Source organism: Pristiophorus japonicus, chromosome 1 (assembly GCF_044704955.1).
Source record: "Pristiophorus japonicus isolate sPriJap1 chromosome 1, sPriJap1.hap1, whole genome shotgun sequence".
NCBI lineage: Eukaryota > Metazoa > Chordata > Chondrichthyes > Pristiophoridae > Pristiophorus > Pristiophorus japonicus.
Window position 1 is genome coordinate 537,680,682 of NC_091977.1, and position 19,042 is coordinate 537,699,723.

At 50.9% G+C, this 19,042-nt stretch overlaps 1 protein-coding gene across 2 annotated transcripts in view; it reads left to right on the top strand.

Annotated features, from left to right (window-relative positions):
• The window catches only part of LOC139260824 (carbohydrate sulfotransferase 9-like), a 164,066-nt gene extending 149,946 nt beyond the window's left edge, over positions 1 to 14,120 (top strand). For both annotated transcript variants that reach the window (XM_070877038.1, XM_070877037.1), the window contains 2 exons: positions 7,959 to 7,996; positions 11,754 to 14,120. In XM_070877038.1, the coding sequence (XP_070733139.1) occupies positions 7,959 to 7,996; positions 11,754 to 12,827 (1,112 nt within the window). In that variant the 3' untranslated portion in view covers positions 12,828 to 14,120. The remainder of the gene's footprint in view (positions 1 to 7,958; positions 7,997 to 11,753) is intronic.
• Positions 14,121 to 19,042: the final 4,922 nt, after the last annotated feature.

Below are 19,042 nucleotides of genomic sequence, written 5' to 3' on the forward strand. Positions count from 1 at the left end.
CCTCTTAACCTTCTCTTGCTCTAAAGAGAGAAATCCCAGCTTCTCTAAAATGGTGACATTTGGGCCTGTTTTGAGCTGATCTTTCCAGGCCTGGTGTCTTTTAACGGAAGTTATAGTTAAAATGAACAATATTGTTTTGTGATTTATTATTAAACAGTCATTTCAGACAGGTGGTGTGTGTGTGGTGTAAACAGGAGAGTGAATGGTTACCCATATATGAAGTATAAATATCTCATGGAATGGCCATAACTCTCAATTCACTTTTATCACTTGCACCTAATCCCATTAGCATCCCTGTGGAAATATCTATTGCCTTTATCATATCTCGCAGTCAGCCTCTCTTGAGGTTGTGTATGTATATACCCTGTACACTCAATGTACAGTTACATAAGACCAATGAATGTTTACACTGTATACACTATGCCTGTACCACTAGAGGGTGCAACTGGTGGAGACCTGGAGGTCACCTGCACACCGCAGGTAACCAGGAATAAAAGGGAGCTCACCTTACTGTAACCTCATTCAGGAGCTGCAATAAATGGATTGAGGTCACAACAGTTCAAGTGGAGTCATTACTACAGTGCTTACTAGAGACACTACAGAGGTGTTTAAAGGAGTTAGAATCATAGAATGGTTACAGCACAGAAGGAGGCCATTCTGCCCTTCGAGCCCGTGCCGGTTCTCTGCAAGAGCACCTCAGCCAGTCCCACTCGCCCCGCCCTTTCCCCGTAGCCCTGCAATTTTTGTTCCTTCAGGTACTTATCCAACTCCCTTTTGAAAGCCACGACTGAATCTGCCTCCACCACCCTCTCAGGCAGTGCATTCCTGATCCTAACCACTCGCTGTGTAAAAAAATGTTTTGCCTCAAGTCGCCTTTGGTTCTTCTGCCAATCACCTTAAATCTGTGTCCTCTGGTTCTCGACCCTTCCGCCAATGGGAACAGTTTCTCTCTCTCTACTCTGTCCAGACCCCTCATGATTTTGAACACCTCGATCAAATCTCCTCTCAACCTTCTCTGCTCCAAGGAGAACAACCCCAGCTTCTCCAGTCTATCCCCGTAACTGAAGTCCCTCGTCCCTTAGTTAAACACGATTTGACTTCAACAAAATCCATGCTGGTTTTCCTTATTAATCCATACTTGTCCAAGTGACTTGTAATTTTGACCCGGATTATACTTTCTAAAAGTTTCCCCACAACCGAGGTTAAACTGATTGGCCTGTAGTTGCTGGGTTTATCCTTACTCCCTTTTTTGTGTAGAGTTGCTGGGGTAGAGAGAGAGAAACTGTTTCCTCTGGTGGGGGGGAGTTTTAAGGACGTAACCTTAAAATTAGAGCCAGGCCGTTCAGGGGTGATGTCAAGGAAGCACTTCTTCACACAAAGGGTGCTGGGAATCTGGAACTCTCCCCCCCACCCCCCCAAAACTCTGTTGCGGCTGGGGGGGTGGGGTGGGGGGGAGCGGGCTGGGGGTGGGGGGCGGCGGTATGGGGGTGTGCGTGGGCATGGTGGGGGGTGAGGTGGGGGTTGGGTGCGCGTGATGGGGGGTGGGGTGAGGGGGTGTGTGGGGGGCAGCAGGCCGGGGTGGGGGGGGGGGGAGGGGTGTCAATTGACAATTTCAAAACTAAGATTGATAGATTTATGTTGCCTAAGGATATAAAAGGTTACAGAACAAAGCTGGGTGGATGGAGTTTAGATACGGATCAGCCGTGAGCTAACTGAATGGCGGAAAGATGGGGAGTTAGACATTGGCCGGTTCCTGTGGTCCTAGAGGGGAGAGAGAGAGAGAGAAAGACAGTGGGTGGGTGGGTTAGACATTGGCCTGTTCCTGTGGTCCTAGAGGGGAGCGAGAGAGAGAAAGACAGTGGTTGGGAGGGTCAGACATTGGCCTGTTCCTGTGGTCCTAGAGGGGAGAGAGAGAGAGAGACAGTGGGTGGGAGGGTCAGACATTGGCCTGTTCCTGTGGTCCTAGAGGGGAGAGAGAGAGAGAGAGAGACAGTGGGTGGGAGGGTCAGACATTGGCCTGTTCCTGTGGTCCTAGAGGGGAGAGAGAGAGAGAGAGAGAGAGAGAGTGGGTGGGAGGGTCAGACATTGGCCTGTTCCTGTGGTCCTAGAGGGGAGAGAGAGAGAGAGAGAGAGACAGTGGGTGGGAGGGTCAGACATTGGCCTGTTGCTGTTGTCCTAGAGGGGAGAGAGAGAGAGAGAGAGACAGTGGGTGGGAGGGTCAGACATTGGCCTGTTCCTGTGGTCCTAGAGCGGAGAGAGAGAGAGAGAAAGACAGTGGGTGGGTGGGTTAGACATTGGCCTGTTCCTGTGGTCCTAGAGGGGAGAGAGAGAGAGAGAGACAGTGGGTGGGAGGGTCAGACATTGGCCTGTTCCTGTGGTCCTAGAGGGGAGAGAGAGAGAGAGAGAGAGAGAGAGAGAGACAGTGGGTGGGAGGGTCAGACATTGGCCTGTTCCTGTGGTCCTAGAGGGGAGAGAGAGAGAGAGAGACACTGGGTGGGAGGGTCAGACATTGGCCTGTTCCTGTGGTCCTAGAGGAGAGAGAGAGAGAGAGAGAGAGAGAGAGACAGTGGGTGGGAGGGTCAGACATTGACCTATGGACCTTGCCAATATGCTGTAGAATTAGAATCCCAGCAATGCCTCTGATATAATGGTGAGCCAGTTTGAGGCAGGAATGTGTTTTGGCACAAACAACGGGCCCGCTGCTGAGTCTCAGCAAACCAACTAATGCTGAGACAAAAGGGGTACGAGGAAGGAAATGCAGCCTGACATCGGGACGTGACCCAGATATGGCAACTGGCACGTAGACCGATTGATCACTGAGGCACAATCCATGCCGAAAGTGCTGGGACCTTGGCGTGGACAATAGCCTGGGCCTGGATACAACAACAACTCGCATGTAGCATAAACGTTCCCAGGCGCTTCACAGGAACGTTATCAAACAGAATGTGACACCGAGCCACATTGGGAGATATTAGGACAGGGCTTGGTCAAAGAGGTAGGTTTTAAGGAGCGTGATACAGGTGCAACGTCGAGAATCTGGAACCAAGGCTGTTCCGGATTCTGCTTTTTTTCCGGATTTTGGAACGTCTTTCTGACGTCACGAATCTGGAAACACCCCGAGTCCAGTTTCGGGTATTTCCGGATTTCGGAACGTCAGAAAGGGAGGGGGGGTGGGGGGGGGGGGTGCTCGCTGAGGAGCTGTTCGGGTCACCGGCCCCATCGATGAGGTCGTCGGGCGGGGCCCCGTTGAGGAGGAGGTGTGCGGGCGAGCCGGCGAGGAGGCCCCGAGGTAGGGGCAGCGGCGGCGGTGAGGCAGGGCCTGAGGTCAACGGGTCCGGATCCGGGAACATTCCGGATTCCGGAACTCCGGATTTTGGACGCTGCACCTGTAATGATCAGGACGGGGGGTGGGGGGTGGAGGAGATTACAAAGATAGGGAGGGGTGATGCCATGGAGAGATGAGAGAAAAATTCATGGGTGCGATTTTCCAGCCACTTTGCTGATGCTGCTTCGGGCTCTGCAGAATCTGATGGCCCCCTCGCCCCCCCCCCATGCCCCAGTCTGCCTCTCTCTTCCCCTCCCATCTTTCGGATGAGGCGTTAAACCGAGGCCCCGTCTGCTCTCTCGGTTGGAATGTAAAAGATCCCATGGACACTATTTCGAAGAAGAGCAGGGGAGTTATTCTCAGTGTCCTGGGCCACTAAAGATTCTTAACCGATAAGGGAGTAAGGGGTTATGGGGAGCGGGCAGGGAAGTGGACCTGAGTCCATGATCAGATCAGCCATGATCGTATTAAATGGCGGAGCAGGCTCGAGAGGCCATATGGTCTACTCCTGCTCCTATTTCTTATGTTCTTATGCATGTATGTAATCCCTCAATCAATATCACTAAAAAATACAAATGATCTGGTCATTATCACATTGATGTCTGTGGGAGCTTGCTGTGCGCAAATTATCCACCTCATTTCCTTCATCATCATCATCACAGGCAGTCCCTCGAGTCGAGGATGACTTGCTTCCACGTCAAAAAGTTCACAGGTGTTTCAATGAAGGACCTAATATTCCAGATCCCGAACTACATGTTGAAGGGTGGAAGATACCTGTGGGTGGATTTTTTTAACGTGGGGTGACCGTTGCACACCAGCCACCACACGGGCTTGACAGAGCTAGGTCTTGGTCCAGTGGCAAGGGTTAACCAGGACGACTGGAGACCAGCTCTGCTGCACGGACCCAGTGCGCACACATATCGCACAGTGTGGGCTGGGCCCGTGCTGCCCCTGGGCCCTCGCCTCTCCTGGGCCCTGATCACGACCCTCTACAATCTCTCGCCGCTCCTTCGCCCCGACCTCGCCGCTCCTGCTGTACCTGCCCACGCTCCAATCACCGACCTGGACCGTGGTGACGTCACTCTTCGCTGCCGTCGCTCTCCTGCTCCAGCACGTGCTGCTCCCTGGAATGGTAGGCCGCCACACGCTGCTCCTTCCGGTCCCCGGCCTGCTCCGATGGTGCTCACAGGCCGGGGGCCGCTCAGACTGCTGGGCATTTCCTACATTACAACAGTGTCTACACTTCAAAAGTACTTCATTGGCTGTAAAGCGCTTTGGGCACCATGTGGTTGTGAAAGGCGCAATATAAATGCAAGTCTTCCTTCCTTCCCCCACCCCCCCGCCACTCAATCACCAGTCCCCTGGTCTCCCTCTCTCCCCCGACCCTCCTATCCTCAGACTCTCTCTCTCTCTCTCTCCTCTTGGTACAATGGTTGCATAGCAACAGGAGGAGGCCATTCATCGCCTCCACCCTGTTCCGCCATTCAATTGGATCATGGCTGATCTGTACTTTAACTCCGTGAACCCGCCTTAGTTCCATAACCCTTAATATCCTTACCCGAAAATCAATCTGTCTCAGTTTTGACATTTTCAATTGGACCCCCCCCAGCCCTAACAGCTTTTTGGGGGGAGAAAGGTCCAGATTTGCACTGCCCTTTCCAGTGATCTCACCCCTGAACGGCCTGGCTCTAATTTAAGGTGATTTCCCCCTTGTTCTGGACTCCCCCTACCAGAGGAAATATTTGCTCTCCATCTGCTCTGTAAGACTTGCTTCCACTCTAAAGATGAGTCTCATCGCCGAGAGCATGCAGAAACCAAGCGCAGGCAGCGGAAGGAGCGTGCGGCAAACCAGACTCCCCACCCTCCCTTTCCCTCAACCACTGTCTGTCCCACCTGTGACAGAGACTGTAATTCCCGTATTGGACTGTTCAGTCACCTGAGAACTCACTTTTGGAGTGGAAGCAAGTCTTCCTCGATTCCGAGGGACTGCCTATGAGTGAGAGATGACTCTATACCTCTATTTATGAAGCCCAGGATCCAGTATGCATTTTTAAATGCTTTCTTAAACCTGCCCTGCCACTTTCAATGATTTGTACACACATACCCCCGGGTCTCTCTGTTCCTACAATGTTTGTGTTCGTATTTTGATTTTGAACTGCTGTCAGCTGTTGAAGAAAAACATTAACGCGTCTGTTTGGGAGCAACCGTCCTGTTTCCGACTGTGTCGTTGTTTGCCTGACGAGTGTAAATGGAGCCTCTTGATGGACAGATTGAGTGCTTGCCGAGCTCTCTGATTGTTCAGTCACCAAGTGCTTGATTCTTCGCCTTCCCAGCTTTGGTCATTGTTAGTTTGCTGTCAACATAAGTGTTGTGTCTGTAATAACTCAAAAGTTTGAATACTGTAAACTCCGAACAGGTACAAACCTGGCTCTGTTTTATTAGGGCCCAATGTGATGACATTACAAGATGGCTGGCCTGTTATATCTGGGCTGCACACACGTGCGCACAGCGCAGTTACCTCCAACAGTGGCGCCACCTGGTGGCTAGTAAATACATACATGACAATATCCCTCTTTAAGATATTGGTAACGGCCTTTTTACAAATTGAGATGGTCCGGGGCTTTCCGCTCCCGAGTTGAACGTCTCAGTTGAGTGTTCTGAGTCTGTTATGACTGGGGGCTGGGTAGCCGATCTGATGGGAGTGGTAATGACCATGTCAGGGATTGAAAGTCCAGATTCACTGATGACAGCGGAGTCCTCTGATGACTGAGGGTATGTTGGTTGGTCACTGATTGTGTCTTCCTCAGACTGTTCCGGTTCATCCGTGTGCCGCAGCTTTATCTGATCAACATGTTTCCTGCATGTCTGCCCATTCTTGAGCTTAACGATAAACACTCTGTTGCCCTCCTTGGCCATAACAGTACCGGCGATCCACTTGGGCCTTGACCATAATTCAGTACATACACAGGATCATTGATAGAAATATCGCGTGACACAGTAGCGCGATCATGATACCCTTGCTGACTTTGACGTCTGTGTTCAACATGATTATTTAAGTCAGAGTGGACAAGAGAGCGCCTGGTCTTGAGACTTCTCTTCATCAATAGTTCAGCAGGGGAGACCCCAGTAAGCATATGGGGTTTTGTCCTGTAACTAAGCAATATGCGTGACAAGCGAGTTTGCAGTGAACCTTGAGTTACACCTTTCATACTCTGCTCGATGGATTGGACCGCACGCTCTGCTTGACCATTGGATGTGGGTTTGAATGGCGCTGAGCTCACATGTTTGATACCATTGAGTTTCATGAACTCTTGAAACTCCAGACTAGTGAAGCAAGATCCGTTGTCACTTACAACGATGTCAGGCAGACCATGCGTAGCAAACATGGCATGAAGGCTCTCAATGGGAGCTGTGGATGTGCTGGATGACATGATTATACACTCTATCCACTTAGAATAAGCATCCACCACAACTAAGAACATCTTTCCCAGGAAGTGACCTGCAAAGTCGATGTGGATCCTGGACCATGGTTTAGATGGCCACTGTCATGTATGTACTTTTGGGATCACTAGCCACTAGATGGCGTCACTGTTGGAGGCCATGTGCAGCCCAAGTATAAAAGGCCAGCCAATTTGTATATTAGTCATTTTGGGCCTTAATAAAGCAGAGCCAAGGTCATACCTCTTGGACTTAAACAGTACTCAATCTAACAGTTATTGCATACACAACAACCACGACTACAGATTCAGCGGTGATTCCGCTGGTGCTTTACTTAGCTGCATGCAAGTGTTGCACTGGTGCGCACATGATTCCAGATCAGAGTCAATTCCAGGCCACCATACATGAGACCTGGCAATGGCTTTCATCATGACAATACCAGGATGCGTGCTATGTAGATCATGCACAAATTTCTCTCTGCCTTTCTTGAGCATAACAACACGATTACCCCACAATATACAATCTGCTTGAATGGATAGTTCGTCTTTGCAACGGATGTACGGTTTGGTCTCCTCGCCCATTTGCTTGGTATGGCAGACCAATCACCACTGTTTCCAGTTCAAACCAGAGACCAAACAGGTACTGATGCATCTTTTTAACTCCATACACACAGGCTAGTGCTTCTTTCTTTACCATGCTGGAGACCAGCTGAAATACTCTTGATGAGAGCCGGAACGGGCTTGATGGCTGAACGATGTCTATAATTTTATATTTCTGTGATTCTGACTGGTGACAGTGTCAGTATTATGTATATTGCTGTCAGCTCAAGTCCCACTCCAGAGACTTGAGCACACAAATCTAGGCTGACACTCCCAGTGCAGTACTGAGGGAGCGCTGCACTGTCGGAGGTGCCGTCTTTCAAATGAGACATTAATCCGAGGCCCCGTCTGCTCTCTCAGGTGGACGTAAAAGACCCCTTTCTTTCAGCTTCTGAATTTCCACGTTTAACTGCATATGTACGGGTGCCGGAAGTATCGTTGTCCGATCACCTCCCCGATATTCCTCCCACAATATCCGGCCCTATAACGTAACCCCCAGCACCAGCTTATTTTGTCCTGATGATTTCGCTTCTGTTCTTAAAGATTGTGCTTCCATGAGAATTACTGCTTACCTTGTATTCTGCTTTCTTTTCTAGTTTTGAGATACAAGATTCAACGGGACCAAAGGCCAAAGGTAATTCAACTTAATAGGTGTGTCACATCAGAGGTTCTCAAACTGGTGTCCGCAGAACCCTGGGTGTCTATAGCCTCCTCTGTTTCAATGAAAGCAACCCCAGCCTATCCAATCTTTCCTCAGAGCTAAAATTCTCCAGTCCAGGCAACATCCTCGTAAATCTCCTCTGTACCCTTTCCAGTGCAATCACATCTTTCCTGTAATGTGGTGACCAGAACTGCACGCAGTACTCCAGCTGTGGCCTAACCAGTGTTTTATACAGTTCAAGCATAACCCCCCTGCTCTTGTATTCTAAGCCTCAGCTAATAAAGGCAAGTAATCCGTAATGCCTTTTTATCATCACAGGCAGTCCCCCAGAATCGAGGAAGACTTGCTTCCACTCTTAAAATGATTCCTTAGGTGGCTGAACAGTCCAATACGAGAGCCACAGTTCCTGTCACAGGTGGGACAGATAGTGGTTGAGGGAAAGGGTGGGTGGGACTGGTTTGCCGCACGCTCTTTCCGCTGCCTGCGCTTGCTTTCTGCATGCTCTCGGTGACGAGACTCGAGGTGCTCAGCGCCCTCCCGGATGCTCTTCCTCCACTTAGGGCGGTCTACAGCCAGGGACTCCCAAGTGTCAGTGGGGATGTCGCACTTTATTTGGGCAGCGGAAGCGTTACAAGGACACCCTCAAAGCCTCCCTGATGCCTTCTTAACCACCTTATCTACCTGGTCTGCTACCTTCAGGGATCTGTGGACCTGCACTCCAAGGTTCCTTTGTTCATCTACACTGGGCCTGTATTCATTGGAGTTTAGAAGGATGACAGGGGATCTTATAGAAATGTATAAAATTCTGACGGGACTGGACAGGTTAGATGCAGGAAGAATGTTCCCGATGTTGGGGAGTTCCAGAACCAGGGGTCACAGTCTAAGGATAAGGGGTAAGCCATTTAGGACCGAGATGAGGAGAAACTTCTTCACTCGGAGAGTTGTTAACCTGTGGAATTCCCTGCCGCAGAGAGTTGTTGATACCAGTTCATTGGATATATTCAAGAGGGAGTTAGATATGGCCCTTATGGCTAAAGGGATCAGGGGGTATGGAGACAAAACAGGAAAGGGGTACTGAGGTGAATGATCAGTATGATCATATTGAATGGCGGTGCAGGCTCGAAGGGCCGAATGGCCTACTCCTGCACCTATTTTCTATGTTTCTATGTTTCTTAGTGTCCTGCCATTACTCAATTTACACTATCGCTCAAAGTCAAAATTAAAACCCCTGCAATGCTGGTTAGATTTAATCCTGTGAAGCGGACAGCACGGTTAACTGCAATGAATAAAGAGTTGGAAGTAAAAGAAAAATTGAAGTTTAAAGTTTCCATTTTCCAATGTGGTAGGTCATTTTTTTAAATTCCCACACAAGAGATTGGTGTGCAAAATTAAAGCACATGGTATTGGGGGTAATGTACTGAATTAATAGAGAACTGGTTGACAGACAGGAAGCAGAGTCGGGATAAACGGATCCTTCTCAGAATGTCAGGCAGTGACTAGTGGGGTGCCGCAGGGCTCAGTGCTGGGACCCCAGCTATTTACAATATACATTAATGATTTAGATGAAGGAATTGAGTGTAATATCTCCAAGTTTGCAGATGACGCGAAGCTGGGTGGCGGTGTGAGCTGTGAGGAGGACACTAAGAGACTGCAGGGTGATTTGGACAGGTTAGGTGAGTTGGCAAATGCATGGCAGATGCAGTATAATGTGGATAAATGTGAGGTTATCCACTTTGGTGGCAAAAACATGAAGGCAGAATATTATCTGAATGGTGACAGATTAGGAAAAGGGGAGGTGCAACAAGACCTGGGTGTCATGGTACATTAGTCATTGAAAGTTGGCATGCAGGTACAGCAGGCGGTGAAGAAGGCAAATGGCATGTTGCCCTTCATAGCTAGGGGATTTGAGTACAGGAGCGGTTATACAGGGCCTTGGTGAGGCCTCACCTGGAATATTGTGTTCAGTTTTGGTCTTCTAATCTGAGGAAGGACGTTCTTGCTATTGAGGAAGTGCAGCGAAGATTCACCAAACTGATTCGTGGAATGGCGGGACTGACGTATGAGGAGAGACTGGATCGATTGGGGCCTGTATTCACTGGAGTTTAGAAGAATGAGAGGGGATCTCATAGAAACATATAAAATTCTATCGGGTTTAGATAGGTTAGATGCAGGAAGAATGTTCCCAATGTTGGGGAAGTCCAGAACCAGGGATCACAGTCTAAGGATAAGGGGTAAGCCATTTAGGACCGAGATGAGGAGAAACTTCTTCACTCAGAGAGTTGTGAACCTGTGGAATTCCCTACCGCAGAGAGTTGATGCCAGTTCATTAGATATATTCAAGAGGGGTTTAGATATGGTCCTTACGGCTAAAGGGGTCAAGGGGTATGGAGAGAAAGCAGGAAAGGGACATTGAGGTGAATGATCAGCCATGATCTTATTGAATGGTGGTACAGGCCTGAAGGGCCGAATGGCCTACTCCTGCACCTATTTTCTATGTTTCTATGGGATGTGGGCTTCGTTGGCAAGTCCAGCATTTATTACCCATTCCTAATTTCCCTCTAAAAGATGGTGGTGAGCTGCTGCCATGAATAAGACAGAGGGCAGTTGCTGTGGGTCTGGAGTCACATATAGGCCAGGCCAGGTAAAGGCGGTAGATTTCCTCACGTAAAGGACATTAGTGAACCAGATGGATTTTTACGACAATCCGGTAGTTTCATGGTCACCATTACTGACACTAGCTTTTTATTCCACATTTATTAAATAAACTAAATTTAATTTCCCCAGTTATCATGGTGGGATTTGAACTCATGTCTCCAGATAATTAGTCCAGGGCTCTAGATAATTAATCCAGTAACATAACCACTGTACCACTGTAATTTGGTGCCTGTAGGAGATAGATGCCACCTCTGGCTTTCTACAATCATTCTACAATCATTTACATTTGATCCTATAAAGCGAACGGCTAGAAAGTATATTTATGGGGGCGGGCGGGGAAGTGAACCTGAGTCCATGATCAGATCAGCCATGATCGTAATAAATGGCGGAGCAGGCTCAAGGGGCCTTATGACCTACTCCTGCTCCTATTTCTTAAGTTCTTATTTCCTACGTTATAACTGTGACTACACTTCAAAAAATACTTAATTGACTTTCACTCGGTTGATTCCGGAGATGAGGGGGTTTGACTTATGAGCAAAGGTTGAGGAGGTTAGACCTCTACTCATTGGACTTCAGAAGAATGAGAGGTGATCTTATCAAAATGTATAAGATTATGAGGGGGCTTGACAAGGTGGATGCAGAGAGGATGTTTCCACTGATGGGGGAGACTAGAACTAGGGGGCATAATCTTAGAATAAGGGGCCGCCCATTTAAAACTGAGATGAGGAGGAATTTCTTCTCTCAGAGGGTTGTAAATCTGTGGAATTCACTGCCTCAGAGAGCTGTGGAAGCCGGGCCATTGAATAAATTTAAGACAGAAATAGACAGTTTCTTAAACGATAAGGGAACAAAGGGGTTATGGGGAACGGGCAGGAAAGTGGACCTGAGTCCATGATCGGATCAGCCATGATCGTATTAGGGGCCGTATGGCCTACTCCTGCTCCTATTTCTTATGTTCTTATGACTGTAAAGCACTTTGAGACATCCGGTGGTCGTGACAGGCGCTACATAAATTCAAGTCTTTCTTTCTTTAGACTCATTGTTTCAGTTTATTTTATTTTCTTTTCTTTTATAGGCCTGGGATAAAGCAACTGAAAATCCAGGAAAGGATCGCACAAGTTTCAGGGCAGCACAGGCTGTGGGTTACCGGGTTGAGGACGTTGGCAATGGGACTGCTCCAAAGCCCACCGCGTACCCCTTCACGGAGGCCGGTGATTCGCTGAAGAAGAGGTTGTCCCAGCAGAAGAAGATGCGGACCCTGTTGCTGAAGCGGTTCCTGGAGCCGGCTGACAACCCGCCAGCCCGCCACCTCTTCAACCACAGCCTGGCGACCGACGAGGTCCAGGAGCGACGGAAGCGGTCCCTCACCGAGTTCTGCAAGAAGTACTACGTCAACCGGCGCAGGACCTCCTTGATTCGGCTGGTGTCGCGGGTCTACGTGGAGGACAAGCACCGGCTGCTGTACTGCGAGGTGCCCAAGGCTGGCTGCTCCAACTGGAAGCGCGTCCTGATGGTGCTCAACGGCCTCGCCTCCTCCCCCCACAACATCTCGCACGACTTCGTGCACTACGGCAAGCGGCTCCGCAAGCTGGACAGCTACAGCCTCAAGGAGGCCTACGAGCTCCTGACCACCTTCGCGAAGGTCCTGTTCGTGAGGGACCCGATGGAGAGGCTGGTGTCGGCCTTCAGGGACAAGTTCGAGCACCCCAACAGCTACTACCACCCTGTGTTCGGCAAGGCCATCTTGAAGAAGTACAGGACCAACGCGAGCGTCGAGGCCCTGGCGACGGGGTCAGGGGTGACTTTCAGGGAGTTCGTTCAATACCTCTTGGACCCGCAGAAGCCCATCGGCATGGACATTCACTGGGAGCAGATGAGCAAACTCTGCTCCCCCTGCCTCATTAATTACGACTTCATTGGAAAGTTTGAGAACTTGGAAAATGATGCAAACTACTTTCTGAAGCTGATCGATGCTCCTCTGGGGCTCCAGTTCCCTAGCTTCAAAGACAGGCACTCCAGCGATGAGAGGACTACCTCTGCTGTGGTTGAACAATATCTCGCGCAAATATCCCCTTTGGAAAGGCAAAAGCTGTATAACTTTTATTACCTGGACTACGTGATGTTTAATTATTCGAAGCCACCTTTTTAACGTGTGTCGGACTGGGGGGTGGGGGGAAACAAAACTAATTTATCAACAAATCTTAATATATTTTGCGATGTAGAACTTATTTTGCTATGCTGTTACGGAACTGGAGTAACTTTCGGAGGCATAAGCCGTCAATTAATTTCTAACTTTTCTCACTTTATTAACTGGCGTAACGTGACAGAAAAGAAATGGGAGAGCTCCCCTTCCCCCTCCCACCAATGGGTTCATGCACCAATGCACCCTACGGTGTGGTACTAAAGCCGTATAGATTGCAGGTCAAAGTCTTGAAACCCCCCCCCACCACCCCGCCAGTCTCCACTGATTGAGCAAAGCCCAGTTGGGTCGTCGGATTTGGGGTTTGGCATTTCCTGGACTTGGGGAAAGACAGCGTTTTGCCTTGGCTCTGTAGCGCCTCCCCCCCACCCCCCTCCCGCTGGAAGGTGGACGCGTGTCAACGTCGAGGGCAGGCGAGGTCTACGATGTCCTCCACGGTTAAATAGCCTCCGGGCACGCGCTGCCAGCCACTCTCGTGTGGCGGATAGCCATTTTAATGAGGTGATGGGGGGGGGGGGGACTTTCAGCCCTGCAAACCCCCCCCCCCTCCGCGCCCCCACTACCCTCGGCAAGAATCGACGTATTCAGAACAGAACTGTAAAAGGTGGAGGGAATCCAGGGTGAGATCGAACGGTTTGGTTGGGAGTCAGGGCTTCATTCCTGGTTACTGAGGCCGTGGGATTATAACGCGTGCAGCTCGGGAGGAACAGGGCCCGGGACAAATGGATGCATGAGGCATGTCCAGGGTACTTGATAAAATGAATCCGTCAATGCTCATGGGATCACCGTGGAGATGTCTTGGCTGTCGTTCTGCTCCACCGTCCAATGTACAAACAGTGTTCATAGCCCTTCTTTCCATTAGGTTGGGATGTGGGATGTGGAAGGGGGTGGGATGTTTGAATAACCTGATGTCTTTTTTATTAACTTTTCCGTCATCAGCTGAGGGCAGTGGGAAATAATTTCCCCAACTACCCGTCCAATGTGTGTCCAATCTTTCTCCAGTGGGGCAAATGGTGGCCATAGTACAGAATGTATGCCAGCCCTACATGTAAATAGGCTTTGAGGTACTCACTCGTTACTGTTTTATCCGATCAGAGTATAATTTTTATGTCCTGGTGCATCATCGTCATCAGAGGCATTCCCTCGGAATTGAGGAAGACTTGCTTCCACTCTAAAAGTGAGTTCTCAGGTGACTGAACAGTCCAATACGGGAATTACAGTCCCTGTCACAGGTGGGACAGACAGTGGTTGAGGGAAAGGGTGGGTGGGGAGTCTGGTTTGCCGCACGCTCCTTCCGCTGCCTGCGCTTGCTTTCTGCACGCTCTCGGCGACGAGACTCGAGGTGCTCAGCGCTCTCCCGGATGCTCTTCCTCCACTTAGGGTGGTCTTTGGCCAGGGACTCACAGGTGTCGGTGGGGATGTTGCACTTTATCAGGGAGGCTTTGATGGGTGTCCTTGTAACGGTCCCTCTGCCCACCTGGGGCTCGCTTGCCGTGTAGGAGTTCCGAGTAGAGCGCTTGCTTTCGGAGTCTCGTGTCGGGCATGCGAAGAATGTGGCCCGCCCAGCGGAGCTGATCGAGTGTGGTCAGTGCTTCGATGCTGGAGATGTTGGCCTGATGGAGAACGCTAATGTTGGTGCATCTGTCCTCCCAGGGGATTTGCAGGATCTTGCGGAGGTATTTCTCCAGCGATTTAAGGTGTCTACTGTCATCATCATTATCATAGGCAGTCCTTCGAAACAAGGATGACTTGCTTCCACGCCAAAAAGGGATGAGTTCACAGGTGTTTCAATGAAGGACCTAATATTCCAGGTCCCGAACTACATGTTGAAGGGTGGAAGGTGCCTGTGCATGGATTTTTTTAACGTGGGGTGGCCGTTGCACACCAGCCACCACACGGGCTTGACAGAGCGAGGTCTTGGTCCAGTGGCAAGGGTTAACCAGGACGACCGGAGACCAGCTCTGCTGCACGGACCCAGTGCGCACACATATCGCAGTGTGGGCTGGGCCCGTGCTGCCCCTGGGCCCTCGCCTCTCCTGGGCCCTGATCATGTCACTCTACGAACTCTTGCCACTCCTTCGCCCCGACCTCACCGCTCCTGCAGTACCTGCCCGCACTGCAGTCAGCCGTCGCCCTCCTGCAGCAGCACGCGCTGCTCCCTGCCGTGGTATGCCGCCGTACGCTGCTCCCTCCAATGGCCCCGGCCTGCTCATTGTCTTACAGGCCGGGACCGCGATGATTTCCTACGACTGCATTACAGAAGTAATGGCAATGCTCCGAGATGCATTTTCCTAGTCCTGCTCTGACAGGGTCATGGAAACATAGAAACATAGAAAATAGGTGCAGGAGTAGGCCATTTGGCCCTTCGAGCCTGCACCACCATTCAATATGATCAAGGCTGATCATTCCCTCAGTACCGCTTTCCTGCTTTCTCTCCATACCCCTTGATCCCTTTAGCCATAAGGGCCACATCTAACTCCCTTTTGAATATATTTAGTGAATTGGCAACAACAACGTTCTGTGGTAGAGAATTCCACAGGTTAACAACTCACTGGGTGAAGAAATTTCTCCTCATCTCGGTCCTAAATGGCTTACCCCTTATCCTTAGACTGTGACCCCTGGTTCTGGACTTCCCCAACATCGGGAACATTCTTCCTGCATCTGTCCAATCCCGTCAGAATTTTATATGTTTCTATGAGATCCCCTCTCATTCTTCTAAACTCCAGTGAATACAGGCTCAGTCGATCCAGTCTTTCTTCATATCCTGGGAAACAGTCTGGTGAACCTTCGCTGCACTCCCTCAATAGCAAGAATGTCCTTCCTCAGATTAGGAGACCAAAACTGTACACAATATTCCAGGTGAGGCCTCACCAAGGCCCTGTACAAGGACCACCTTCCCGGGCAACCCAACGTTCGAGGGTTGGAGTGGATAAGTAAAGCGGGGGGGTGCCCTCTGCAGCATCAGAAGAGGAAAGGGGATGAGCCTTATCGGGGCCAGAGTGTCCTAAAGATCTCAGCAACGTTTTTTTTGTTAACCGAATGCCTTGGAGAGGACAGAGGCCTTCAACGGGTAGGTTTTTGGGGGCCATTATGGAGGGGGTGGGGGGCGGTGGGGGCTGAAGCCACTACTTAGAAATATTGTCGCTGCTACCCAAGGAGCTAACTGCTGGTGGTCTCCTGGGTTTGACAGGGACGGGAGTTTGGGGGGGGCCAGCAGACATGAGACTTTGTGTGGTCTCGCCACCCACCAGCATTTACATATGGCGGGCAGGGTGAGAGGGGCTAGGGGGTGGGGGGGGGGGGAACGGAGGGCAGCCAATGGGCTTCCCAGCAAGGACAGGGAGAGGACAATCAGGATCGGGACACCTTTGTCGGCCGATCGCCCCGCTGACTCCGACACTGCTTCACCTGACTAGGGGCTGAGATAGCAGAGGACTGATCTTGGTCTGAAGGTGAAAATAGGATTGGTTTCATTACTCTGGATTACGGTGAATATGTAACGCAGGGTGAATCGTGTTAGGCTCAACCCCCATCACAGGGGCGGAATTGACTTTGTCGGGTTTCTAATACGACAGGTGAATATGAAATAAAACAAATTCTATTTTGACATCCTGTGTTCGGACTCATTCCGCTGCCTTTCACATTAAATCATGGACGCGTCGATTGGTACTGCCAAAATGGCCACCTTGTCTCTGATTGGCTCTCCAATATCACTTGACCTATTGCTGATTGGTCCCCTTGGAGGATAAGCCACACCCTGAAGTTCCTCTGGAATGTGTAACTGGAACCACCCAGCCCAAGTTCTGACTGACTTTCCAATTTTTAATTTGATCCATTTTGACTTCAGAAGCCACAGAGGATAGATCTCCCCAATTGCCACCATGTTCCAGCCGAAGTCCCTTACCCCAGCACGCACTGAGCTTTTCGAGAAATCAGGTGGGGGTTTCAAGGGGGTTGGAAGAACATGATCCATCTTCCCTGGGTTCCCACTCTCCCCTCCGATTCCACCGCCCCCCGCCCCCCACCAATGTCTCTTCTCCACTCCCTCCCCAGCTCTTTCTCCCTCCACCCCAAGGTCTCTCTATCCCTCTCTCTCTCTTCCCCCACTCTCCCCTCCTCAGGCTCGTTCTTTCTTCCCCTCCCAACACACCCTCATTTTCTCTCTCTCTACCCCACCCCCTAGGCTCTCTCTTCACGCCCCCCCCCCCCGCAAACTCTCTCTTCTCTCTACCCGCCCCCCCCCCCACCCAGGCGCTCTCTCTCCCCATGGCATCAAAACAGAAACTGTTGGCAATCTCAGCGTGTGGTTAGGAAATTGGATCCCAACACATTGAGGTTCATGAAAGGTCAGCACGGATTTACTTTCATCTTTCCCGTGGAGTTCAGGCCGGTGCAATCAGCCTAAAGGCTTGCATTTTAATTAGCAGGTGGGCTAGGAGCAGCGGGGGGGGAGAGGGGTGCCTGGGGAAGGGGGCGGGGGGGAGAGAGTTGCCCAGGGGGGAAAGGGGTGCTGGGGGAGGGGACGGGGGGAGAGAGGTGCCTGGGGGTGAGAGGGGTGCTGGGGGGTGGGAGAGGGGTGCTGGGGGGGGGGGGGAGAGGTGCGCTGGGGGGGGGGCAGAGGGGAGAGGAGTGCCCGGGGGAGAGGGGTGCTGGGGGTGGGAGAGGGGAACGGGGAGAGCGGTGCTGGGGGGGGGAGAGGTGTGCTGGGGGGGGCAGAGGTGGGGAGGAGTGCCCGGGGGGGAGAGGGGTGCTGGTGGGGGGGGAGAGGAGTGGGGTGGCCAGGGGGGAGAGGGGTGCAGGAGGGGAGAGGGATGCTGGGGAGGAGAGGGGTGCTGGGGGGTGGAGAGAGGAGAGGGGTGCCCAGGGGGGAGAGGGGTGCTGGGGGGGAGAGGAGTGCTGGGGTGGGGGGGGAGGGGAGAGAGGTGCCCGGGGGGGAGAGGGGTGTCCGGGAGGAGAGGGAGGGAAAAGCTGGGGACGGGTAGGCCTGCACCACTAGGCTGCAGAGAGGAGGGAGGGATCGCTTGGGAGCGGGGTGGAGGAACACGATGTAATGTATTTGCTTCAATGGTTCCTTGCTTAAAAATTCACAGTAACACATTGCTATTAAGAACTAGTTGGTTTATCAACAAAGGTTGAACAATCACATTACAGATTACCAGTTCATTCACCAGGCTCACAACTGTATACCTCATCGTGAATGACCTAGACCCAACTGGCTGGGGTTTTATTGAGTCTTGTGAACATCACATGACTGGCTAAGTCACTCACAATGCAACAGCTCTACAATTAATTTAAGTAGAACATTAAATCAAGTGCCCCCTTTTGGGAAGAGCACAAGAACCCACAAAACTTTAACGGAAACTTAAATCAAATTAAAATTTGGTTGCCAGGGGTGATGATGCACTCCAGTCCCTCTGGTGCCCACTTCTCACAACAGCTCGACAAACCTGTGAGCATACTTACTGGTGCATGAATTACTCACTGAGGTCCAGAGGAGCAGGGGGGGGGAGCGGTTGGGACTGATCAGGGGATGGAGGAGCAGAGTGGTGGGCAGGGGGGCGGGGCATTGGGGGGCCAGGTGAGAACATAACATAAGAAATAGGAGCAGGAGTAGACCATTTGGCCCCTCGAGCCTGCTCCGCCATTCAATAAGATCATGGCTGATCCGATCATGGACTCAGCTCCACTTCCCCGCCCGCTCCCCATAACCCTTTACTCCCTTATCGCTCAAAAATCTGTCTATCCCCGCCTTAAATATATTCAATGTCCCAGCCTCCACAGCTCTCTGGGGCAGAGAATTCCACAGATTTACAACCCTCAGAAAAGAAATTCCTCCTCAGCTCAGATTTAAATGGGCGGCCCCTTATTCTGAGACTATGTCCCCTAGTTTTAGTTTCCTCTATGAGTGGAAATATCCTCTCTGCATCCACCTTGTTGAGCCCCTTCATTAGCTTGTATGCTTCGATAAGATCACCTCTCATTCTTCTGAACTCCAATGAGTAGAGGCCCAACCTACTCAACCTATCCTCATAAGTCAACCCCCTCATCTCCAGAATCAACCGAGTGAACCTTCTCTGAGCATTGGAGGAGAGGAGGGAGGGTGGTGATTGATCAATGGGGGAACAAGAGCATCAGATCAGAGGGCCAGAGGTCGTAGGAGGGAG